Source organism: Bos grunniens, chromosome 22, assembly GCF_055505025.1.
Source record: "Bos grunniens cultivar Pamir isolate PY7600 chromosome 22, Bosgru_T2T1.0, whole genome shotgun sequence".
NCBI lineage: Eukaryota > Metazoa > Chordata > Mammalia > Artiodactyla > Bovidae > Bos > Bos grunniens.
The window spans coordinates 17,130,241-17,154,886 of record NC_141186.1 but is presented as its reverse complement, the minus strand read 5'-3'; the positions used below and the strand labels follow the sequence as shown (position 1 = coordinate 17,154,886).

At 46.7% G+C, this 24,646-nt stretch overlaps 2 protein-coding genes across 64 annotated transcripts in view; one reads left to right on the top strand and one right to left on the bottom strand.

Moving 5' to 3' along the window:
- Positions 1 to 14,732, top strand: part of TTLL3 (tubulin tyrosine ligase like 3) — a 23,629-nt gene extending 8,897 nt beyond the window's left edge. For 4 of the 42 annotated variants that reach the window (XM_086366333.1, XM_086366332.1, XM_086366328.1 and 1 more), the window contains exons 9-15: positions 3,012 to 3,160; positions 6,480 to 6,723; positions 7,739 to 8,174; positions 12,881 to 13,053; positions 13,757 to 13,833; positions 14,006 to 14,232; positions 14,423 to 14,732. In XM_086366333.1, the coding sequence (XP_086222459.1) occupies positions 3,012 to 3,160; positions 6,480 to 6,723; positions 7,739 to 8,174; positions 12,881 to 13,053; positions 13,757 to 13,833; positions 14,006 to 14,232; positions 14,423 to 14,728 (1,612 nt within the window). In that variant the 3' untranslated portion in view covers positions 14,729 to 14,732. Of the gene's footprint in view, positions 1 to 2,964; positions 3,161 to 6,479; positions 6,724 to 7,163; positions 8,175 to 12,880; positions 13,054 to 13,756; positions 13,834 to 14,005; positions 14,233 to 14,422 lie in introns of all 42 variants that reach the window. The other 38 variants (XM_086366349.1, XM_086366347.1, XM_086366338.1 and 35 more) reach the window with 19 other exon arrangements.
- Positions 1 to 24,646, bottom strand: part of RPUSD3 (RNA pseudouridine synthase D3) — a 27,646-nt gene extending 3,000 nt beyond the window's left edge. The window contains exons 1-10 of one of the 22 annotated variants that reach the window (XR_015151043.1): positions 24,531 to 24,646; positions 24,067 to 24,206; positions 23,167 to 23,211; positions 22,945 to 23,044; positions 22,065 to 22,172; positions 21,795 to 21,984; positions 21,552 to 21,675; positions 20,617 to 20,815; positions 17,825 to 18,280; positions 16,657 to 17,065 (exon numbers count right to left, since the gene is read on the bottom strand). Coding sequence is in view for 8 of the 22 variants with exons in the window: in XM_086366450.1 (XP_086222576.1) it covers positions 16,874 to 17,113; positions 17,825 to 17,964; positions 21,552 to 21,675; positions 21,900 to 21,984; positions 22,065 to 22,172; positions 22,945 to 23,044; positions 23,167 to 23,211; positions 24,067 to 24,206; positions 24,531 to 24,631 (1,083 nt within the window). In the remaining 14 variants the exon portion in view is untranslated. Of the gene's footprint in view, positions 1 to 11,818; positions 12,116 to 16,656; positions 17,114 to 17,824; positions 18,652 to 20,616; positions 20,816 to 21,551; positions 21,676 to 21,794; positions 21,985 to 22,064; positions 22,173 to 22,944; positions 23,045 to 23,166; positions 23,212 to 23,866; positions 24,016 to 24,066; positions 24,207 to 24,530 lie in introns of those variants that run through there. The other 21 variants (XR_015151035.1, XR_015151041.1, XR_015151042.1 and 18 more) reach the window with 21 other exon arrangements.

Sequence of the window (24,646 nt, the reverse complement as noted above, 5' to 3'; positions counted from 1 at the left end):
GCATGGCCTGTGCTGTCAGACAGATCTGAGTTCAAGTTCTGCCTTTGCTCTTTCCAAGCTCTGTGACCTTGGGAATCTCACTAACCTATCTGATCTTTGCTTTTCTCAAGTGCAGAATAGGTTTAAAAATAATGTTCTGCCTCAAAGGTAGGATTAGACAGGGTAATTTTTATGATGTGCTCAGCACTGACTCATAGTATTCATTCACAAAGTAAGACTCTGTTAGGTCATTTAGATTTTATCCTGGAAACCAGCATTTTGCAAAGCCTATTATATAGCATGCTAGTTCTATATGCTGAAATGGAGTTTGTGAAAAAAGGGGTTTGTGGCCAGTCACATTTGGAAAACACTGGGTTGAACAAAGTTAAAATAGGTTTCCTTGATAGAGGACTTTTCAGAAGATGGTGTAAACTCCCAAGAGAGACAGAGTGTGCAGTGTATCCTGTACTTATGTGACCCCAGTCCCCTGCCCCAAGAATCTTTAGTGGTTGTATTTTCAGGACACATTGTGGGGAAAGATTCTTGAGCAGAGGAAAGGAGTATTGAGATGGGCCTGGGCCTGTTGTAGGGAGATGCTGTTCAGCACAGTGTGCAGGAAAAACTGGCAGGAAGAGGGCCTGAAGGCAAGAAAACTACTCAGCATTTACTGAGCCCTTCCTATGTGCCAGGCATTGTGCAAGACTCCAGAAATGAAGCAAAATCCGTGCCCTCACGAGCAGACAGCTCAAGCGAGGAGACTTGGAGCAAGTCAGGGGGAGGGCTAAAGGCCTCAGGTGGCGTGGTGTTAGAATAGAAAGAAACAGACAGATTTAATGATTGATAGGGAAGACTGAAGAACTAGTACATGAACTTTGAACAAATGACTTAGCCAGCAAACCCACATCATTGATGAATAATTCATTTGTATCTTTTTTTTAAACATTAGAGAAGGAAAACTAGGTGATCCCATACTTTCCCCTTAGCTGCCAGAAAACATAAAGCTGCCCTTCTGAAATTAAGAATCACTGGGGGTCTTCCCTGGTGATTCAGTGGCTAAGACTCCAAGCTCCTGATACACGGGGCCATGGTTCAGTCCCTGGTTAGGGAACTAGATTCCACATGCTGCCACTAAAAGAGCCTACATGCCACAAAGAAAGCAAGTAAAACCGAGTACAGCCAAATAAATTAAAAATATTTAAAAAAAGAAAGAAAAAGAATCGTCAGGACTGAGTTAGAATAGTTGGTGGAAATAATGTCAGTCCTTTACATTTCTGGATGTGGGGCAGGTCGAGGGCTGAAGGAACCTCTCAAAAGCAGGATTAGGAAATTTCCCTGGTCATCCAGTGGTTAAAACTCTGCTTCCAGTGCATGGGGTGCAGGTTCAATCCTTGCTCGGGGAACTAAGATTCCACATGCTACATGAAGCAGTCCAAAAAAAAAAGTTAATTAAAAAAAAAATCAGGATTACATAAAATATTACCTCATGTAACATTGCACTGAATTGTTAGATAATTAACATTAATTAAGTCAATATTTATTGCTGCTTCTCAGCTTTTAAAAACAAATCTACAACTCACCAACCAGGCTTTTTTTTTCCCCATCCCCTGACCATCAGGTCCACTTTCCACAGAACTAATTTTTTTTTTTTTAACTAAATATAAAATCATACTGTCATGTTGAATATGCTTTTTCAGATTGCATGTGTCCCTGCCACTGCCATGTGACACTTTCCTGGGCCAGATCACAGATTTGCTCAGTATATTCTTTATGCCATGGCCACAGAAACGTTTCCAGCAAACCTTGTGGAAATAGAAGGGCCAGGATTCGTGTGTGAAAAGGAGGCCTTGCCAAGACCCCTCCATTTGATTGTCCTTGTTCCCAGCACTGCCCAGCTGCCACTGCTATGCCAGCCTTAGTAACAGAGATAAGTTCTCTGTGGCTGGAGATATCCAAGAGGCTCCAGCCTCTTTAACATCCAAGAGATGTTAAAAGAGAGGTTACCATCTAGCGGAGGCTTCCTTCCTGTTCAGTCAAAAGAAAAGAAGTGGGAGAGTTTGGCTGAGGCCGCCATCTGGGATGTTTTGTGACTTGGTTTAGTTGAGGACATTTCGTGTCCTGTAGGAATCAGGTTCCTCTTTGTCCCCGAACTCTTATCCATACAGCCCAGTCGCTGCCAGAGACTTCCTTATCCAACCATTCATTCATTTAACAAATTTCTAGGGAGTACCTGATAAGTGCTGGGGTACTACTTGGGGACGGGAGTCTAACAGAGAATAACGACTACAGAAAGTTGGTCTCATAGAGGTTACATTCGAGTGAGCAGAGACAGGCAGTCACCAAATAAGTGTAGGTGTCAGGTGGTAAGTGATGGGAAGAGAAATAAATCTAGGAGATGTATGATATAGTTGTGCAAGAAAAGAATTAGATGAGGAAAGGGCCTGCCTATCTACCAGTGTTAGGTTAAAGATTAGGAGAGGAGTGAACCTCCAAAAACAGTTGTGGATGAAAGATTCAGGCAGGCTAGAGTTTGCATCCTGGCTCAGCCTCTTAACTCAGTGTGTGGCCTTGGGCACATCCCTTAACCCTGCAAGCTTCAGTTTATACTTCTCTAAGATGGGACCAATAACATCTCCCCGAAGATGGATTAGTGATAATGTATGTAAAGCCCTTGGCACAGTGCCTGGCATGTAGAGGTGCCTCATCATTTGATGCTGGTATGATTAAATTCTGCCAAAGAGCAGTTTTAATATAATAGAGAGAGAGGTGGCAGAAGGTGGAGTATTGGAGTGGGAGGGGATACGGTAGGTAGAAGTCCCATTCCAGCAGTTGGGGACGATGCCCTGGGCAGGGTGGATCGGGGGCACAGCCTGAAGGTGGGGGTGGAGGATTGGGAGAGCCCTGTCTGGGTCTCGAGGGGAAGGGTGTGACCAAAGCTGGTGGGACCATGGCCAGGGGGCTTGTGTCTCCCCCTGCCTTGTTCACCAGGATGCCCCCAGGCCCAGCCCTGCCCAAGTCCCATCATCTCCCCACAGCGAGGGGGCAGAACTCAGGTACCTCGACACTCAGGTCCAGCGCTGTGAGGACATCCTGCAGCAGCTGCGGGCTGTGGTGCCCCAGATGGACATGGAAGGAGATCGCAACATCTGGATCGTGAAGCCGGGAGCCAAGTCCCGTGGACGAGGTGGGGGTCTGCCCCTGCTTCCTGTACCAGCACCCTACACCCTCCCCAACCAGAGGCACAGGAAGTTAATAGTATAGCCTCTGTTGGAGCCAAACTGCCTAGGTTCGAATCCCAGCTCTGCTCCTGATGTGCTGTGTGACCTTGAGGAAGTTATATCACCTCTTTGAACCTCAGTTCCCTCATCTGTGAGAGTTGATGATAATACCTCCTTTGAGGCCAGGATTAAATGAGGTAGTGCATGTACCGCTCAGCACAGTGCCAGACACAATAGCCACCCCATGAGTGTTGGCTGCTGTAATGACGATAGGGCTTCCCTAGCAGCTCAGCAGTAAAGAATCCGCTCACCGATTCAGAAGATATGGGTTCAATCCTTGGGTCGGGGAAATCTACTGGAGAAGGAAATGGCAACCCACTCCAGTATTCTTGCCTGGGAAATCCCATGGACAGAGAAGCCTGGCGGGCTACAGTTCATGGCTTCGCAAAAGAGTTCGGACACGACTTAGCAACTAAACAACATCATGATGATACCAGCGCCTCATCTCCTGCCCTGAGAGTGTAGGTTAATGATTTAGGCAGGCCTGGTGGTACTCACTGCAGTTACTTGTCATCTAAGGGCTCTCCGATTAGTGGTTAAGGGTGTGGATGCTGAGAGTCAGACTTCTTGGTTCAAACCCAAGCCCTGCTCCCTAATATTCGAAAGACCTGGGGCAGGTTAGTTAACCTCTTCTGTGCCTCATTTTCATCCTTGGTAAAATGAAGCCAATAATACCTACCCAAGAGGATTACATAAGTACAATATGCAAAGTGCTTCGATCCTATACTGTCAGAGTAACTGCTATGTAAGTGCTATAGTTTTTAGCCACTATTATGACTGCTCAGCACGAATGGAATTTGAACAGGGCACCCAGCAGGCTGGGATGGTGCGTTAGCCCAGCCTTTAAAAGATCGTTAAGGACTTCTAAGATGTAAAAAACAGACTTTTGGCAGCGGATCGCCCCACATACTGCCCTTGGGAGAATTTGTTCATGTCCTAGTGAAGCTGCCGCAGCTCCACACACTGTGGGACACTCTTGGGATGTCTCTCTAAAACTAGCATCATAGTCTTGTCTTCTTCTACCTTGGAAATCGTTTTGTTGGTCTTTTCTAGGTTTGAAAATACATATTTGTTATTAAAAAAAAGATCAGACAGTACAGAAACGTGGAAGAAACTGAGGGCACCTTTGATTTCACTGAGATAACTGCTGTTTATCTTGTGGTGTGTTTCTGTACTCTGGTCTATGCATGTTGGCTGTATGTGTGTTTTATTCTAAATAAGAGCATACTACTCTGTAGCTTCCTCTTTGCATTATTTATCTTTCCATATCAGTGAGTATTACTTACTTTTTTTCACCTTTATTTTTTCTTAATAGATCTTAGAAGTCACTCCATTTCTGTACATCTAGATCTGCTTCCCCCTGGCCCCCATTTTTAGTTTATTGTTAGTCACTTTCAAACATACACAAAAGCAAAGAGAACAGTACAGTGAATTCCAGTGTATTTCAACATTTTCTCTCCATTTTTAGTAAAACTTAATTGAAATATGTATACAGTCCACTTCATTGACAAGGCTACACTTTGTGAATATACAATTCAGTGAATTGTCACATAGGGAACACACTCGTGGAAACACAGCACCCAGATTACAAAATAAAACATTACCTTTACCCTAGAGGGCCCCGTACTACCTCCTGGTCTCTACCTCCCTGCAGTGGAAGCCCTTATTCTGACTTATAATACCATAGATTAGTGTTGCCTGTTTTTAAATTTTATATAAAAGTACGGTATATACTTTCCTACCTCATTCTGTCTTACAGCTGCACAGTCTAATCTTGTGTATATGTACTCTTGTGGTTTTACTTAATCCTTTTCTGATGGATATTTAGATGGCCATCAGTTTTTCCCCTATTTATTTGATTATTGATTGGTTAATTGCTGTTAGCAACACTGATGAATATCTTGTGCAGATATCTTTCCATTTATAGTAGTTTTTCCACTTATTTCTTTAGGATAAATTCCTAAAAATGAAATTGCTGGGTCAGAGGTCGTGAACAGTCTCAATCTGTGGCTATACAAGTCATCATGATATTGGCAATCTTAGTAATCAGTCTGGGCTTTTGAGAAAGTATCTGGCCTGGGAACCAAGCACAAGTTGTTCTGTGCCATTGGCAGGCAGTCAGACTGTTTGGAGGACCAAGCAGTGAAGAAATGACTGATTTGTGAGTGTAGGTGTTTGTTTGCAGTGTGATTCTTACTGTAGACCCTTGAACAACATGAATGAACTGCATGGGTCCACATATATGCAGATTCTTTCACTTTGTATCTACTTTAGTACTACATGATCTATAGTTGAATCTGTGGATGCAGAACCAGGGATATAGAGGACCTACTGTAAAGTTATACAATAATTTTCAACTGTTCAGAGGGTTGGCACTCCTAATCCCTGCATTGTTCAATGGTCAGCTGTATTTATCAGCATTAAAACACCTTATTAGCATAAGATGCTTAACGTCACTTGTTATAAAACAGATAAAATTAAAAGATACCATTCTACCTAGGAGAATGGCAAAAATAAATCATCAACAGTGTTGGTAGTATGTGGGCAAACACACAATCTCATACACTCTTACTCGGAGTGCAAGTTGTTAGAACATCTTTGTTCTGTAAACTGAAAAAATGCACATACCCTTTGAGCCAGCAAATCTATAACTAGAGATGTTTTTCACAGGTAACTAGTAATTAGGATGAGTTAACATTTACTTAATGCTCACCAAGTGCCAGGCACTGTTCCAGTTCCTTAGGATGTTTAAATGCATAGAACGCTGTGCAGCTGAGGCACACACAGACTCTCCCATAACTTGAGTGCCCATCCATAGGACCTGGAAGCAGCACCTGGCTTCTTTGGAGCAGGAGATGTGTGTTGTTGCTTTTTTCTTAATTGTGTACCCTTTTGTACTGCCTACTTTTTGCCTCTGCTCTTTTATATTCTGTTATTATGAAAAATGAATCAAAGTCATATATGTATATGGTTTTAAAAAGACCCAATACTGTTTAAATTTTTATATGTGCATATATGCCTTTCCATCATCAAAATTGGTTAATTAAAAAAAAAATCCTTGGCAGATTCTCAGCTTTCCCAAAGGGAACATGGAGAAAGGCAGGCTTACCCACTCGGGCCTGTCCTTAGGGGATGAGGGCTTAGGATGAACTGTTCATAGTCCCCTAGCCCATCTCCCAGCCAAAGCCTGGCCCGATCCCTAACCAGCCCTGTTTCCCCCTTTAGGTATCATGTGCATGGACCACCTGGAGGAAATGCTGAAGCTGGTGGACTGCAACCCCATGATGATGAAGGACGGCAAGTGGGTGGTGCAGAAGTATATCGAGCGGCCCTTGCTCATCTTTGGCACCAAATTTGATCTGAGGCAGTGGTTCCTGGTGACCGACTGGAACCCACTTACTGTATGGTTCTACCGTGACAGCTACATCCGCTTCTCCACACAGCCCTTCTCCCTGAAGAACCTGGACAAGTGAGCCCCCCCACCCTCAGCCCCCTCAGTCCCATGGGCTCCTAATCTAATTGCGGAGCTGGCAAGGAATAGTGCTTCCAGTGCGGTGCTGGGCTCTGAACACAGCCTCTGCAGGCAGGCAGGTGTCATCCATCCACCCATCCTTCCACCCAGCAGATGCCTATGGCACGTGTACCCTGAGCCATTCACCGTTCTAGGCACTTGGGACACAGTAGTGAATGAAATGAACCCAGCCCTCAAGAGTTCACATTCCAGCAGGGAGAAACAGACAAGCCGTGAACATAATCAGTAAAATCATCAATGGGTTAAAAGGTGATACGTGTTATGAGAGAAAAGATGTAGAGCAGGGTAGAGGGGGATCAGGAGAAATAGAGAGGCAGCATTCACTTGGAGGTGAGAGGAAGCCTGTGGAGCCCTGGATTCAAATTCCTTTTTTGCAGCTTCCAAGCTCTGTGACTTGGGTCAAGTGGAACTCTGTTTAAGCATCAGTCACCACCATCTGTAGAATGGAGCCAGTAACATGGAGCTCATAGCTGTTGGTTAACTGAGTGCTTGCATGTGACGACTGCCAAGCACTTCATGTATATTATCTCTGACGTTCATGAAAACCTGGCCAAGTGGGTACTGTTACTACCCCTATCTTTTACATGTTGAAAGGAGCACGCAGGTTAAATGAGTTATATGAGATTTCACCAGTCAGCGATGAAGACAGGACTTGAGCACACGTCTTGGTGATTACAAGCCCTGTACTCTGAGCTGCCTTCTTCCAGGCATTGGGAGAGTTAACTGTGACACTGTCACGAAGCACTTGGCACTGTGGCCCCATACTTAGTACCCTCAGAGAGGTCCTGAGCACAGACTGGTAGCGGCCCTAGAAGATGGTGATGAGCATTTTGTCAACTCAGCTGCACAGTTCAGTGTATGCAGGACTGGTTCTGGGGTTTGCCTGCCCTCCCCACGTTTGAGTGGCTGGGGCACAGGGAGCCAGTCCTCAGCTTCCTGCTCTCTGTCCCAGCTCCGTGCACCTGTGCAACAACTCCATCCAGAAGCACCTGGAGAATTCATGCCACCGGCACCCACTGCTGCCCCCAGACAACATGTGGTCAAGCCAGAAATTCCAGGCCCACCTGCAGGAGACGGGGGCCCCGAACGCCTGGTCCACTGTCATCGTGCCTGGCATGAAGGCCGCAGTGATCCACGCCCTGCAGACCTCCCAGGACACCGTGCAGTGTCGGAAGGCCAGCTTCGAGCTCTATGGTGCTGACTTTGTGTTTGGTGAGGACTTCCAGCCCTGGCTGATCGAGATCAACGCCAGCCCCACCATGGCACCCTCCACGGCTGTCACCGCCAGGCTCTGTGCCGGCGTGCAGGCCGACACCCTGCGTGTGGTCATCGACCGGCGACTGGACCGCAACTGTGACACGGGGGCCTTTGAGCTCATCTACAAGCAGGTGAGGTGGCCAGGCCCAGGCAGGACCCAGGGAGGCCTCCCTGTAGTAAAGCTTAGGGCTCTGCAGTCACACAAACCCAGTTTGGGTCCTGGTCTTGCTGCAGTGACTGGGTACAGCCACTCCACCCTCTTGAGCCTCCATTTCCCTGTCTGTAAGATGGACATGCTGTTACCATCTTTCTCCTGGGGTTTAGGGGATGAAATGAGTTAGTGTGTTGGATAATACTTCTAGAGGCTGGTAGCATACTGTTACAAGCATAGACTCTGAAACCTCCCTGGGTTCAAATCCCTGCTCAAATAAATAACTCCTCTTCCATGAGGTTCCAGTAAAACAGCAGCCCTCAAAATTATAGAAGCTCTGCTACTGCTACTGCTAAGTCACTTCAGTCGTGTCTGACTCTGTGTGACCCCATAGATGGCAGCCCACCAGGCTCCCCCATCCCTGGGATTCTCCAGGCAAGAACACTGGAATGGGTTGCCGTTTCCTTCTCCAATGCATGAAAGTGAAAAGTGAAAGGGAAGTCGCTCAGTCGTGTCCGACTCTTAGCGACCCCATGGACTGCAGCCTACCAGGCTCCTCCGCCCATGGGATTTTCCAGGCAAGAGTACTGGAGTGGGGTGCCACTCTACTGTTAACCAAAAGGCCATGCAGCTCTGTCTTTTCACTCAAAATGTGTTCAAGACTGAATCTTGAGACCTATAGGTATACTCTTGGGATGCTTAAAAGATGTGTAGCTGCCTTAAAGAGCCTAATAGGCATGGCTTGGGTTTCTCTGAAGTTTTCTGTTTGTTTTTGTCTTTTTAGATATCACTGACATACAACATTGTTAATTTCAGATGTACAACATAACAGTATTTGTATATATTGTGAAAAGATCACCACCATAGGTCTAGTTAACATAGATCATCAAATAGTTACAAAAATTTTTTTCTTGCATGAGAACTTTTAAGATCTACTTTCTCAGCAACTTTCAAATATACAACATTATTAACTATAGTCATGATTCTATACATGACTTATATATTTGTAACTGAAAGTTTGTAATTTTTTATTCCCTTCACCCATTTTGCCCACCAATCAGCTATCTGTTCTCTGTATCAGTGAGTTGTTTGTTTTTTATTTTAGATTCTGCATATAATTGAGATCATATGATATTTGTCTTTCGCTGACTTATTTAACTTAGCATAATATATCCATGGTCTGTCCACGTTGTCACAAATGTCAAGATTTCATTATTTTTATTTTTTTGGCTGCACCTCATGGGATCTTAGTTCCCCAAACAGGGACCAAACCAGTGCCCCTGCAGTTCCCCAACCAGGGGCCAAATCTGTGCTCCCTGTAGTGGAAGCGTGGAGTCTTAACCACTGGCCTGACAGGGAAGTCCTGAGATTTTGTTCTTTTTAATGGCTGAGTAATATTCCATAATATATTTACATGTACACATTTTCTCTGTTCATCTGTCAGTGGATGCTTAGGCCACTTCCATATGTTGGTTATTATAAATAGAGCTGCCATGAACATGGGCTTGCAGATATCTTTTCAAATGGTTTTTCATTTCCTTTAGGTAAATACCCAGAAGTGGAATTGCTGGATTGTATGGTAGCTCTAACATTAACTTTCTGAAGAACATCCATACTGTTTTCCATAGTGGGCACACCAATTTACCTTCCCACCAACCTGCAAAAAAGTTCCCTTTTCTTTACATCCTTGCCAACCCTTGTAATTTTTTGTCTTTTGGACGATAGCCATTCTGCCAGGTGAGAGGTGGTATCTCATTGTGGTTTTGATTTGCATTTCCCTGATGATTAGTGATGTTGAGCACCTTTTCATGCCCCTGTTTCATGTATCTGTATGTCTTCTTTTGAAAAATGTCTATTCAGATCCTCTGTCCATTTTTTAATCAGATTGTCCTTATATATTTTGGGGACCTCCCTGGCAATCCAGTGGTTAAGACTTCACACTTCGTGCAGGGTATGTGGGTTCGATCCCTAATTGGGAAAACTAAGATCCTGCATGAAAAAAAGATTGTCTTTATATCTTTGTATGTTATTAACCTCTTACAAGTGATTTGCATTTTCTCCCATTTGCTGGGTTGTCTTTTGATTTTGTTGATTTCCTTTGCTGTTAGAAGATTTTTAGTTTCTTTATTTGTGCTTTTGTTGCAAAATCCAAAAAATCATTGCCAAGACTGAGTTAAGGAACTTCCTGGCTGATTTCTTCTAGAAGTTTTATGGTTTAAGGTCTTATGTTCAAGTCTTCAATCCATTTGAGTTGATTTTTCTATATGGTATAAGATAGTGGTTCAGGTTCTTTCTTTTGCATGTGGCCGTCCCATTTTCCCAACACCACTTATTAAGAGATTGTATATTCATGCCTCGTTTATCATGACTTAATTGACCACAAATGTATGGATTGATTTCTGGGGTTTTAGTTTTGTTCCACTGATCTGTGTGTCTGTTTTTATGCCAGTATCATACTGTTTTGATCACTATAACTGTGTAATACATTGGTTTGGCCAAAAAGTTCATTTGAGTTTCCATATGTGCTTGGGGGGGTGTGGGGGGGGGCGGGGGGACACCGAATGAACTTTTTGGCCAACTCAATAGTTTGAAATCAGGAAGTGTGATGCTCCCAGCTTTGTGCTTTCTCAAGATTTCTTCAGCTATTCGGAAGTCTTAAGTGATTCTGTACATCTTTGGGGATTGATTTTTCTATTTTTGTGAAAAATGTCATTGAAATTTTGATAGGGATTGCATTGAGTCTATAGATTCCTTTGGGTGCTATAGACATTTTAATAATATTAATTCTTCCATTCTATGAGTACAGAATATTTTTCTATTTATTTGTGTCATCTTCAGTTTCTTTCATCAGCAGTGTACAGGTTTTTCACCTCCTTGGTTAAATTTATTCCTGGTATTTTATTTTCTTTGATGTTCTTTAATCTCTTTAAGTTAGAACAGCCCCACTGCTTTTTTTCCCACCCATGTTTGGATCTTTTGAAGGCACCAGACTGGTTGTTTTATGGAACTGTCCCACATTCTGGAGTTATCTGATTGTTTCCTCATGGTGGTGTTTAACTTCTGTTATCTGAATGTCCTATAAACTAGAAGTTAGGTCACACAGCTTGATGAGGTTCACATTACACATTTTTGTCAAGAACACTTGAGAGGTGATACTGGGTGCCTCATACAGCTTCACAAGACACCCATTGTCAGAGTGTCTCGTGATTGGTGATGCTAAGTCTGATCACGCGGTTAAGGTCATGCTACCAGATCTCTGCATGGTAAGTTGCATCCTTCACTTTGCAGCGATCATTTTCTTTGTAAGGTGATTCTTTGGCAGTGTGCAGATGACACAATTTCCTGTCATCCTTTTCACCTACTTGTTTTGATATCCAGTTTTGATTCTTGCCTGTTCTGTTAGTGTTGCAGAATGGTACATTGCTATTTCTATCATTCTTTCTGCATTTATGAGCTGAGATTCTTCCATAAAGATGAGTTTTTCTGTATCAACTGGGCTTCCCATGAGCTCTGATATCTGTTTTTTTAATTGAAATATAGCTGATTTACAGTTGTATTAATTTATATAAATTATAGTTGTATTAATTTTTCTATAGAGTGATTCGGTTATACATATACATATTCTTTTTCATATTCTTTTCCTTTATGATTTATCCAAGGATATTGAATGTAATTCCCTGTGCTATACAGTAGGATGTTAATATCTGTAAATTTTTAAAATATTTATTTATTAGGCTGCATCACATCTTAGTTGTGGTATGTAGGATCTTCATTATCTTCATTACGTCTTGCGGATCTTTTGCTGCAGGGCACGGATTCTCTAGTTGTGGCGTGAAGGCTCAGTAGCTGCGGTGCAGGGGCTTAGTTGTTCCATGGCATGTGGAATCTTAATTCCTTGAGCAGGGATTGGACCCGCGTCCCCTGAATTGCAAAGCAGATTCTTAACCACTGGACCACCAGGGAAGTCTCTTGATATCTGTATTTTTAACAAGCTCCAAATGACACTGATGTTTAGATAGGTTTTAATCAGGATCTGTTGATGACATGGAAAACCCCTCAGCCTAGCCCTAGGTTAACAGGAGTGTTCCTAGCAATATGCAGGGGCTCTTCTGTGTCCATTGCAGGAAGTACAGCTCAGCTTAATAAGAACTGAACATGGCCCAGGAGCTCCTTTCTTGGATCTTTCTCTCTGTCTCCCTCTGTATATTTGCAACATTATTCTCTCCACAGAATGCCTTCTTTAAGGTTCTGCTTCCCTTGGTTCAAATGAGAATTTAGGCAGGCTCCAGGCCTCTTATCTGTCTGGGTGTTGTAACTCACATGCTCTCAGCAGAGAATCTGGCTCATCTCAGGAAGCTGTCCATTGACAGCAGCTGGTGGAGGAGAACACACACATTCCTGGCCAGGGAGTTGAGGAGGGCAGGTGGATGGAAGGGTGGATGTGGGGGCCTGGCTAAGACTGCCTCCCACTCCGCTGGTTTATTTATCTCAGGGGCTCTGTGACCCTCCAGGTACTGATTCAGACCCCTTAGAGGACAGAGACGGGCTTTGCATTTCTCAGCCCAGAAATGTCTCCTGACCAGGTGCCCCAGAAGTTAATTCCATCTACCCTGCCCTAAGTCTTTCTAGACCTAGGATTCTAGCACCATGGTCTGAGCAGGCCTTGTGTCCCCTTCTTCCCGACAGCCTGCCGTGGAAGTGCCCCAGTATGTGGGTATCCGGCTTCTAGTAGAGGGCTCCACCATCAAGAAGCCCCTGGCGATGAGTCACCGGCGGATGGCCGTCCGCCCAGCCCTCCCTCACCTGCTGGCCCCGAGAGGCTCTGGGGAAAGCAAGGACTCAGGAAGCCCCATCCACAGGTCAGCTTCTAGGAAAGTTGCTGGGGCCAGAAGTCTGGGGCACACTGAGAAGCCAGATTCCACTGCCACCACCTCAGCCCCTGGAAAGGGGAAGAAAGGCAAGGCGAAAAGTGCCACAGCCCAGGTCCATCCCAATCTCCGGAAGTGGGACACCCCCAGCACGAGGATGGGCTGCATTTTTACCATGACCTTAGCTAGCAGGGACAGGCATCCCTACTCTTTGAACAGATTGCCACTGAGTCTGAAGAACTCCCAGGCCCTGGGTAAGACCCTTCCCCCCAAACACCCCAGGGCCTCAAGACAACTTCTTCCTGTTCTCCAAGCCCCTCCTAACCACCTGGGTTTGCCCCCACCCACAGCCCCACCAGAGAGTCACCGGTAGTAAGTAAAAGCCACCACTTACAAAGTATTTTTAAAAACTGCATGACTGAATGACCGTGATCCACCCCCCTGCAAAGTAGTCACGTGGTGAGGCAGTTGTACTCATTTTGAAGATGCCAGGACTCAGTCCCAGGTTGATCTCACTCCAGAGCCCCGACTTTTCCTGCTGTAGTATTCTGTCTTTGCTGCCATGCAAAGTTGCCTCTGGGGGAAAGAACTAATATCTGTACAGCACGTAACAGTTTAAACTGTGTCACTACCTGACCAGCTCCTTTAGTTCTCACAGCCTAGCGAGGGAGGTGCTATGATCCCCATTTTCCAGCCGAGGTATCAGGAAGTGTAAGGAAGTTGCTCGAGGTTGCACAGCTCAGAAGGGGCAGAGCTGGGATGCAGACCCAGGTCTGTTGGACTTCAAACCCTGTGTCCTTCCCATGGTCTCTGGAGAAGGAACTGGGTGGGCTCCATCTGCCCTCATCTCCCCCTGCCTCCCCACCTTCCACGCACACCTTGAGGGGCAGCTGGTCAGCCTTAGCCCCTCCCCAGCCCCTCACGGCCCCTCTTGCTCCCACAGCCCCTTACCACTTCCCAAGCCTCCACAGCAAGCCCCGGCTGCCTTCTCCCCATGTGCCCTGGCCCCAGGGGCAGGTCCTCAGACTACAGCACAGCAAGCTGGTGGGCACCAAGGCCCTGTCGACCACAGACAAGGCCTTGATGACTCTACCAACCGCCAAGGTTTTGATTTCCCTCCCACCTACCCCTGAGCTCAAGCTGGCACCCAACGCCCTGAAACCAAAAAAGGTGGGCCTCAAACTGTGACCAGTACCCCGCTGGGTAGTGCTGACTATCGGGGTCCGGGCTGGAGGGCACAGGTAGAGGGTAGCCCCCAGGCTGGCCTGTGCCCCAAGGGAAGGGCTTGCACCCCTCAGGACCCCATTCCTGAACAGATTCCTGATCATCTCTCCTCCTTCTCCCCTCCTTTCACACGGAGGCTCTTGCTCCCCAGCACCTTCATGGTCCCTACTTTGGAAGTAATGTGTGGTCTCAGCCCTTTGAAGACGGAAATCTTCCTAGCATCTACAGGAAGAGCAAGACCAAAGGCAAATGCAAGGCCAGACTCTGTGACAGACCAAAGGCCGAGACACACCTCGTGACGACACTGAGCCTTCCAGGACCTCTGACCCTTGTCACAGACCGGGGTTTGGAGGGCACAAGGGACAGGTGGCCACCGAAGCCCTTGCTTCCATCACCATCACCCTTATCCTGGATGCAGCGCCAAATAAAAAAGAGCAAATGAGGTCTTCGAGGCTCGGCTCCTTTTCTCTTGGAGGGTGAAGAGAGGGTATAGTGTGACCCTGTACTCCAGGGCCCAGGACAAGAGCCAGAGGCTGTCAGCAACTCCCCCCCAAAGCACAGCCCCGCACTCCCACCCAGCAACAACAGGAGACTCAGCGGAGAAGAGTGGACCTGGCTAAACCCCAGCCCTCTCCTGAGGGAGTGGGCCCGTCCCTTCCTCTGCAAGGGGCCAAGGTCACCTCAAAAGGAAATATCCAACAAGCCCCTCTCATCTGAAAAAAGCTCAACATTCCTTAGTTATAATGGGTTGAATGTTGGTATGTCTTCCTAGAACCTGTGGATATGTCTATTTGGAAAAAAAGGTCTTTGCAGATATAAGTTAAAGTTCAGATTTTGAGATGAGATCATCCAGATGGGGCCTCAATCCAATAACAATTGTCCTTACAAGGGACTGAAGAGAAGACAATCGAGGAGGAGGCTGTGTAGAGACAGAGGCAGAGGTTGGCATGATACGGCCACAAGTCAGAGGGTGCTTAAGCCACCAGAAGTTGGAAGAGGTAAGGAAAGATTCTCCCGTAGAGCCTTTGGGTAGAGCACAGCCCTGTCAACACCTTGATTTTGGACTTCCAGCCTCTAAAACGGAGAGAGAATCCATTTTGTGCTATTTTAAACCATTTAGGTTGTGGTAATTTTTTTTTTTCCCTATTTTTTGGCCGCGCCATGTGGCACATGGGATCTTAGTTCCCCAGCCAGGAATTGAACCCATGCCCCCTGCCATGGAAGTGCAGTGTCTTAACCACTGAGCCTCCAGGGAAGGCCCCAGGTTGTGGTAATTCATTGCAGCGGCCCTAGGAAACAAACACACTAGTCAAATCAAGATAAATACACTCTGATCCAGAAATTATTGCACAGCTGAATGAGAAAACGCAGACAGGCAGACCCACAGCAGCACTGTGGTCACAGCCGATGACCTAAGTGTCCATTAACGTTGGGTGGATAGACTGCAAGCCCCAGCATTCCAACTCCATGCCACACAACAGATGCATTTCCCAGGGTGGAGTGAGAACAAGTCACAAAAGGATATATACAGCACAGTTCCATTCCACAGGAGTTTGAGAAACAAGCAAAACAAAATACATTGTTTAGGGATGCATGTATATGTGGTAACACTTTAAAAAAACAGACAAGGAAAGAATTCTCTCAAGTCAGGGGAGTGGTTTCCAATTGTGACTTTACACTAGTGCCCGTTCTGGAGCTTTTAAAAAAGATGTCTCTATCCAAGACTGGTAAAAGTATCTTAGGGGTGCAGTCAGGGGAGGCATGGGGATTTTTTTTTAAGCTTTCTGAGGGGGCAGGGTAGGGGGTTCTAATATGGGGCCAGGGTTGAGAACAGCTTTGTTCTAAGACAGGAGAAGGATGCTTCTATTTTGTGCCAAGTGGTGGTTACGTGAGTGTCACCTTACAGTTATTCTTTAAGTCACACAGATGTTTTATGCACTCTGTATGTTTGATATGTTACATGGTTTTTTAAAGTAAAATATCTAACATCTAAATGAGTAGTCAAATTCTTGGAGACAGGAAACAGTGGCTACTGGGGCTGAGATGGGTAGGGGATGGGCAGTTGGTGTTTAATGAGAACAGAGTTTCAGTTTGGGTGGATGAGAAAGTTCTGGAGTTGGATGCAGAAGATGGCTACACCACCGTGTGAATGTACTTAATGCCACTGAACTATACACTTAAAAACAGTGAAGATCGTAAAGTCTACGAAGTGTATTTTAGCACAAATTAAAGAAAAAAAAAACTCTTAACATTTTCTCTCAGCTAGAATTAGGCCAGAAACAGCCAAACATAAAGACTATGTGTTGAACTCAGCAGAAAGCACAGTCCGTGATAAACATTTTCTTTCTCAGCAAATCCTGAAAACGATCCTGTGAGGTAGGTACTTTTATTATTTAAAGCCCAGAGAGGTGAGGTAATTTGGCCAACACCACACAGCAAATGGCCTTAGGATGCGATCTCAGGTCTATCCCACTAGAGCGCCCAGCATTTTACACGGTGGCCTGACTGCATGCTGAGCACTGACCACACTCTTCTGGGGCCTGACCACAGCCCATTCGCCTCCCACCCCAACCGCTTTCCAGCAGGACTATTGGTAGTGGAGCCCCAGGCACTGCAGGGTCCTGGAGAAGTAAGAGGGCAGAGGAGCCAGAAGCTCAATGGGTGGGTCCCTGGGCCTGGCGCCTGGGAGGCGAAGACAGTGCAAATGGAGGTGCAGGGGCAACCGGGCAGCCTGGGAGGCGGTCAGGCAGAGGCGGCCGAGGAGGGCTTCATCCAGGACCTGGGGCGGAGACGTGCCAGCATTCAGCCAGGGGAGTTCCCAGCAGCGCTCAGCGAAAGAGGAGCAAGGTAAATACTTTGTCCTCCCTCTGCATCCATGTTCTGCATGCCTCTGCACACGTAAATACCTTCACATTCACACACACACACACTACACCATAGACCAGCTAGGAGTCACCAAATCAGCTTCCTAGGCATTTCGCTAAACTGCATTCCCCAGCACCTCCTGCAGGTCGGGGAGGCCGTGATTGAGCCCCACTCAGCACAACAGGAGTGTTGAGTATGTGTCCCGCTTCCTGACCTGGCCCGAGAAACCAACCCCCACCTCCACGAACCTGCCCTGTCTCCTCTGCTGATGAGATGGCAGCAGCCAGGGGCCCCCCAAGTGACTTGTTTGGAGCAAAGCCTGCCCCTACCCCATCCCATTAACTGGACTTCATACAGAAGGAAATTGTTGTGTTAATACTCTGGTACTTGAGGTTTTTCTGTTAAAGCAGTGTTACCAGAATACACAACCTCTTACACCCATTACAGAATGGCAGACTTAGAAGGACCTTTAGAAATCGGCTGGTTTGATTTCCTTACTGAACAGAAGAGACCCATAAGAGAGGGTGTCACTTAGTGCCACACAGCAAGACAGGGCTACTGGTAGCTTTGGAAGCCAGAGTTGCGTAGCGGACGTCTGGAGATGCTATCCATCCCTCCACCCCAACAAGCCCCAGCCCACCCCAGAAGGCTGCAGGCAGGTGGACTTGGGTACCTGTCTTTGGGGCTTGGTGCTCTCGACTGGCAGAAGAAAGCGCTGGCCGAGGACAGTGCCCACGCGGGCAGAGTATGTGTGATCCCCAAGCACAGGGCAGAGCTGCAGGGCCATGTGTGCCTGTAGCTGGCTGGGAAACACTAGAAGACAGGAGATGGGACAGATGGCAGGCAAGCAGTTCATTCTGTCCCAGCCAGTACTGCCGTGCCCCCTGCCCCCCATTCTCAGATGGTGTGGTTTCAGTGAGGTGGACACTACCACCCCAGCCTCTGGAGCAAGGTCGGGGCAGGTAGAGCTGTCAAGCCACCAGCCTTGCGGGACTCATCCATGAAGAGACGCAACCCTGAATTTTTTGTGATGCTTCTGGGAATGAAGAGCACTCTTTCCTGCTGTAGAGTGAGCCTGGAGCTGCTGGAGCACCTGCATCTCTGCCTCCATGGGGGATAACTGCTGCTCCTATGGGAGGAAGAAGCCAGCACGCGGGAGGTGGAAAGAGAGGGAGAAATGGCTTTCTGATGACATCTTCCAAGCCTGGATGCAGCCAAGCCCGAACTATATTTTTTTTTGGCTGCACTGGGTCTTCATTGCTGCATGCGGGTTTTCTCTAGTTGTGGAGAGTGGGGGCTACTCTCTAGTTGCAGTGTATGGGCTTCTCATTGTGGTGGCTTCTGTTGTGGAGCACAGGCTCTAGGGTGTGCAGGCTTTCAGGAGCTGCAGCACGCAGGCTCGGTAGTTGCAACTTGCTGGCTCCAAGGGGCGAGGGCTTCAATAGTTGCAGCACAGGGGCTCATTAGTTGTGGCTGGTGGGCCCCAGAGCGTGCACAAGCCTGAACTCAGAAGTTATATGAGTCATTAAATTGCTCTTTTGGGTGACACCAACTTGAACTTGTTTTGGGGAAACGTAATGGGTATGAAATAGTTCATATATGTAAACTTATTAATACTCCTGAAAACCCTATAATGTGAGACCCAGCATCATTCCACCTTATAGACAGGAAAATCTCAGCTCAAGAAGTAACCAGCCCACCACAGACTGGGATTCAAACCCAGGAGCTGTCTGTCTACTTTCATGTCTAGCAATATGGTAGACTGGGTAATCTAAATACCCATCTTTTATTAACCACCTAGAAACACTGGAAAACTGTAACAATCATCCTTTTAAATACACAGCGGGACACAGGGGAAAGTAAAGTCCCCTGGATGAAAATACAAAAGGAAAACAAATCCAGAGCACAAGAGAGTCAACATTTCACCTCTTCTAGGGGTATTTCCAATCTTGGGGCTAAGGGGGCTTGGGTTTAAGTAGTGACAAGGGGCCAGGGATGAGGTTGTGCCCAAATGAAATCTGAGAGGCTACATCTTCCATGCAAGGGTGGACTAGGAGAAAAAGCCAGCCATCAAGGAAGGCAGATGAACTCTGTAGGTATGGATGAGGGGAAGGAAGATGAATTCCCAACTGTGAGCTGCTCTCACACAGGCTTGAGGTTCTAATACCACCTGAGTGATCTGTGAACTTCCAACTGAGGTGTTAATCTCTAGGTCCTGAAGCAGTGATGTGAGCCCACTCAGCAGAAGCAAGGCAGAACCCCTCAAGTCCCCACCGCCAATGAGGCAGTAAAAGATTTCCATAGATGAAGACCCAGCACAACCTGAACCCCAGAGCAATAAGGAGACATTCCACCAAGGGGAGCAAGTCTGCAGAAATCACAACAGAATTAGACCCTTAGAATCTCCAGACAAAAGAATTATAGAAACACCATATAGGTGTGCTTTAAATGAGTAAAAACAAACAAGAACAAGTAATGAGAGAAAAAAACAGATGCCATCGCTAATTGGGTTCAAGGCTAGGAGAATGGATGGACGACAAGCACAGGGAAGGAGGTGATCAACAAAGAGGCTTGCCCAGAGCATGGACCGTCAGTTGATGTGTGTTCTTGGCCATTTGGGATTTATAGGTAAAGAAAAAGCTGACAGATCAGCAAGAGAAGGTGCGAAGCAATCTGAAGACTGACCAGGTCATATAATTCTTAGAAAAACTTGAATCAGTGGCTGTTGGTCACCTTTACTTACTGGTGTGAAAAATAAAACCACAGGATGGACCACAGCAATTGGTGAGCAGACAAAACTTTAAATCAGAAAGGCAGGGTGGTGGTCCACGGTATGTGCAGTAAAGGTGGTTAGAGGTATAATAACTTGAATATCCTTTGAGAGCTGAGATTTTAGCATCATGCTTTATTGGGTTTGAATACTGTTCTCATTAGTTTTATTGAAGTCTAGACAAAAATGTTAGGACTTTGGGAGTTCCCTGGCGGTCTAGTGGTTAGGGCTCTGCTCTTCCATTTCTGTGGGCCCAGTAATTCCTGGTCAGGGAACTATCCCTCAAGCCATGCCATGCAGCCAGGAAAAAAAACTGATTTAATAAGAATGAGTAAAACATTGGTTAAAAAACGCAGGCAAGGGCTTCCCTGGTGGTCCAGTGGTTAAGAATCTGCCTTGCAATGCAATGGACACAGCTTCCTGGTCAGGGAAGATCCCACATGCGCAGAGCAACTAAGCCCGTGTGTCACAACTACTGAGCTACAACTAGAGCGCATGCTCTACAACGAGACGCCACCGTAACGAGACTCGACCACCACAACAGAGAAGCCCTCACTGCGCAACAGGAGAAGCCCACGCGCAGCAACAAGACCCACCGCAGCCAAAAACTAAAAGAAATCTTAAAAAAAAATGCAGGCAACAAGTCTAGAAGTATTCTTTTTTTTTTTCCAGAAGTATTATAAAAGTTCATTTACCTTGCAGTTGGCAGGACTGAGTCACGATTTTCAGGCTGACTTGGCCTTCGTGTGGACTGGAGGAAAGCACTGCTCCCTTGCTGGGTGCAGTCCTGCCAGGGCCCACACCTCAGCAGTGAGAATATGGGCTGCTCTGTAACAGAGCTACGTGCACATGGGCAGCCCTGGCTGCTTGACTGTTGGATAGGAACACTCACAGCTTTTGAAGACCAAAGATTGTAAATAAGTGTTTTAAAATTTTTGGGGGGAAGCTATTTTTGTTAAAAGCATTATGCAAATTAAAAAGTTTGATGTGAAAGAAAAAAACAGATGCCTTATTTTTTTTTTAAGGCCATCTGTATTTGTAAAACAACCAACTTGAATTTGTAGATGTAAACAATACAATCAATGGGTAGGTTAAACTAGCAGGTTAGATCCAACTGAAGAGAAAATTACTCAGCTGGATGGTACGTCTGAAGATTACCCAGAATGCGGCAAAGATAAAGATGTGAAAAATGTGTTAGAAAAGTTGAGACATAGCAGGTGAATGAGAAACTCAGATGCTATCAGGCATTCAAAAGGGAGGATGCAAGAGGCACAATATTTGAAGAACTTTTCAGGATGGATTAAACAGGTTAATCTTCAGATTCAGCAAACACACTGAATCCTGAGAAATAAAACTAAACCCACACACCTTGATTCATCACAGTGAAACTAGAGAACATCGAAGGTAAAGAGATGCTGAGAGCAGTAAGAAAAAAAATAGGTGAGTTGCAAAGGGGTGACCATCAGACTGACAGGAGAAGCACTGCCCCCTCCAGGTGGAGCTGGTCACATACACCCTTACAGTCCATCAAAGACTCCCCAGGCCGCCAGTGAAACTACCACCTTCCTCCCATTCCCTGCCTCCCCAACCAAATACAGTTTGTCAAGTCTAGCTGGGGCTCCAGACCCACCTGTCAGTGGCTGCAGCTGGACCAGGGCACAGCCAGAGCCCGTGGCAACCACACGGAAGTGGCTAAGGGTCCTCTTGACACCTTCCATGATGTCCTTTCGGGATGGGGACTGCACTGGAACAACCTGTGGTGTCAGCCCCCAAGGGTGAACAAGCTTCACACACACCTGGGAGCTGCCCCCAAACCCTCCCTGTTCCCACCAGACCGAGGACAAGGGCCACAGTATAGGCCGTGGTCACTCACCTGTTTTAGGGGAATGAAGGGCCAGCCACCCCATATCTACACCCTTGACTCTTCTTGAGGGGTATGTCTGAGGGTCCCGTCTTCCCCACCCAGGCCCTGACTCACGAGATTGACCCCATCAATGTGTTCCAGTTTCAGAGCTGCTTGTATCTTCCCTTCAGAAGTAACTGGGATCCCATCAGTGACAGCACTGAGAAAGAGGCAGGAGGAGGTCACAGAGTTGTTTGCTGGGACCTCCCCGCTGCCCTGGAGCCTCCCAGCCCTTCTCACCAGTACGTGGCTGTGGGTTTCCTGGCTCTCCGTGAGTGAGTGAAGAACTTCTGGAGGCGGCTTGCTGTCTGGGGACAACTGGAGAGGAGCACAAGGCCCGAGGCCTCCCTGGAGAAAGGAGACAAATCACAGAAGTTAAAATCCCCTGGGACCACCGGCAAAAGAAGGAGACCCTGAGGAAGAAACACGGACCTGCTGAAGGCCAAGGAGTAACATCTGGACTACAACGCAGACCTCCTCCTGAGAAACAAGTAAGTCTTCCCCGTGTTTGATAATAAAGAGTACATAGCTTAAACGTGTTTCTCATTTTGCTCTGGCTCCCAGGGAGCTCAGAGCCAAACATCATAACAATTACCACCAACTGCTGACTGTCTACCAGTAGGCACTCTACTAGGAATTTCACATATATTAGCTATTAAATGGGCTTCCCTGGTGGCTCAGATGGTAAAGAATCTGCCTGTAATGTCAGAGATCTGGGTCTGATTCCTGGGTTGGGAAGATCCCTTGGAGAAGGGAATGGCTCAATTCCCCACAAACAAGCTTATGAGTTTGTGGAATTGCAGAAACATCTCATCTCAAGCACCATCTCTACCGATGGCTATGAGGAAAGAGTATCACAGATCAGTTAACAATACTGGCCTGGAGAAGTGACTATACACTGAGCTGTTTTATGATTAAAGAAACTAAGGCTCAGTGACACCTAAGATCAGTTTGTGCATAAAGATTTGACCCCAGATCTGTCCACTTCCTCCTCTTTTTCCTTGTTTCCTACCTCTGTGATCCCAAAGCAGCCAGTGGAAAATGTTTATTCCTAAGTGGCTCTGCCCCCATCCCAAATAGATGCTTATCTTCCTACCTTTCTATCACCTCCACCACTTACTTCCCAGATGCTCGGACAACCTGGACCTCCTGCTCCCCGAGCCCCAGGGACCGGCTCAGTTCTGGCAGCACTGACAACAACGTCAGCTCTCCTGGTTTTCCTAGGTGAAAAAAAAAGGAAGAGTATAAGTTGCTCTCAGAGGCAACATCCCTTCTCTTTGATATTGTCTGCTCTCACACATATCAAAACCCCTTTCACTGCATCTCTTTTCCCTGCCCATACCTGTCACTGGCAGACCCTGTGGCTTGTTCAATGTCACCAGAGGTCCTGAAACATGTAATAGATAAACGTGAGCAACAGCAAAAACAGTTTACAAAGACTTTCTCAATTCGTATTATCATGTGGTCCCAGTACAACTCTCATACAGGAGTTATCAACCACTCCCTGAAATGAACTTCTTTCTGAACCTTGCATATGCTCAGCTTGCTGCCTCAACCTCAGGACCTTTGCACCTGTTGCTTTCCATGTCTCAGATTTTCACGTGGCTTGCTCCTTATATCATCATCACATCATCAAATGTGATCATCACAAAGAGGCCTGAGTCTCCAATCTGATGTCTGCTCCTTTCTTGCAGATCCTTACCACTGCTGTTTTATTAATAGTACTGATCACTAGTAAGTACTTTTTTCATTTATTTTCTCCCACTGAAATGTTGGCTCCATGAAGGCAGGAACCATATTTATTTTGTTCAGCACTGGACAGCTATGTTCTAGAGCAGTGCCTGGAACACAACCTGGGCTCAATAAATAGCTGAGAAAATTCATAAGTCACTGGAGACTGAGGCACAGAGACATTGTTATTTTCCTAAAGCCACACAGCAAGCTGATTACAGAGCTAGATATGACTCCAAAGCCCGTTTTGTCCCTCAATATATTAACACTTTACTGAGAGCCTACTAGTGCAAAGCTCTCTGGTTATTTACACTCTCGCTCTCCACAGCTGCATCCCATGATGCTGAGGCAGAGAGTACGTGGCTGGTCGCAGCTAGTGAGGTTCGTGAGTGGGAGAACCAGGATTTGACCTCACAGGTTTTAGTAAAGTACCGAACCAGATCCTCAGAAGGCTCGGGTGAAGACTCCTCCCCTTCCGGGTCTCTCGGCACCTGTCCCTCCCACCCCTCACCTTTACGGTCCACCACAGCCGCCCTCAATACATCGACCAGTTCTTCCCGACTGAAGGTCCCCGGTCTCAGCAGTCCTGGGAAAGGCTGGTCACCCGGGGGATCCGACGGTTTGCTGGCGCCTCGACGTTGCAGCTGATGCCTGGGAACGGTTTTGTAAACAACAGGGGAATTACTGCTTCCAGAGGTGCTGCCCATTCTTATCTCCACACCCATCTTCCCAAACCCTGCGGCTTCTTAGGAATGCTTCAGGAAGCCTGGATTGAGCTTCCCGAAATCTCAGGTTCTACTGGCCCCAATGTACAGAAGAGAGAACTGAGGCTCAGAGAGGTCTACGACTAGTTTAGGGTCACACAGCAGAGATGAATTAGAACCCATATCTACCTAACTCCAGATCCCGCACACACCCTCCCCCGGCCCCAGTCTCCTCCCTCTACACAAAGCGGGGCGGGGGTTGTGTAATCACCGGGCCTTGGTGCCAAAGCCTGCGGCTGTGGACGTTGCACGGATCCCCAGACCCCGCCGCCAGCCACCCGAGGCCTGACCCAAAACCCGCCAGCCACCCATCTCCGGAACGAAGAC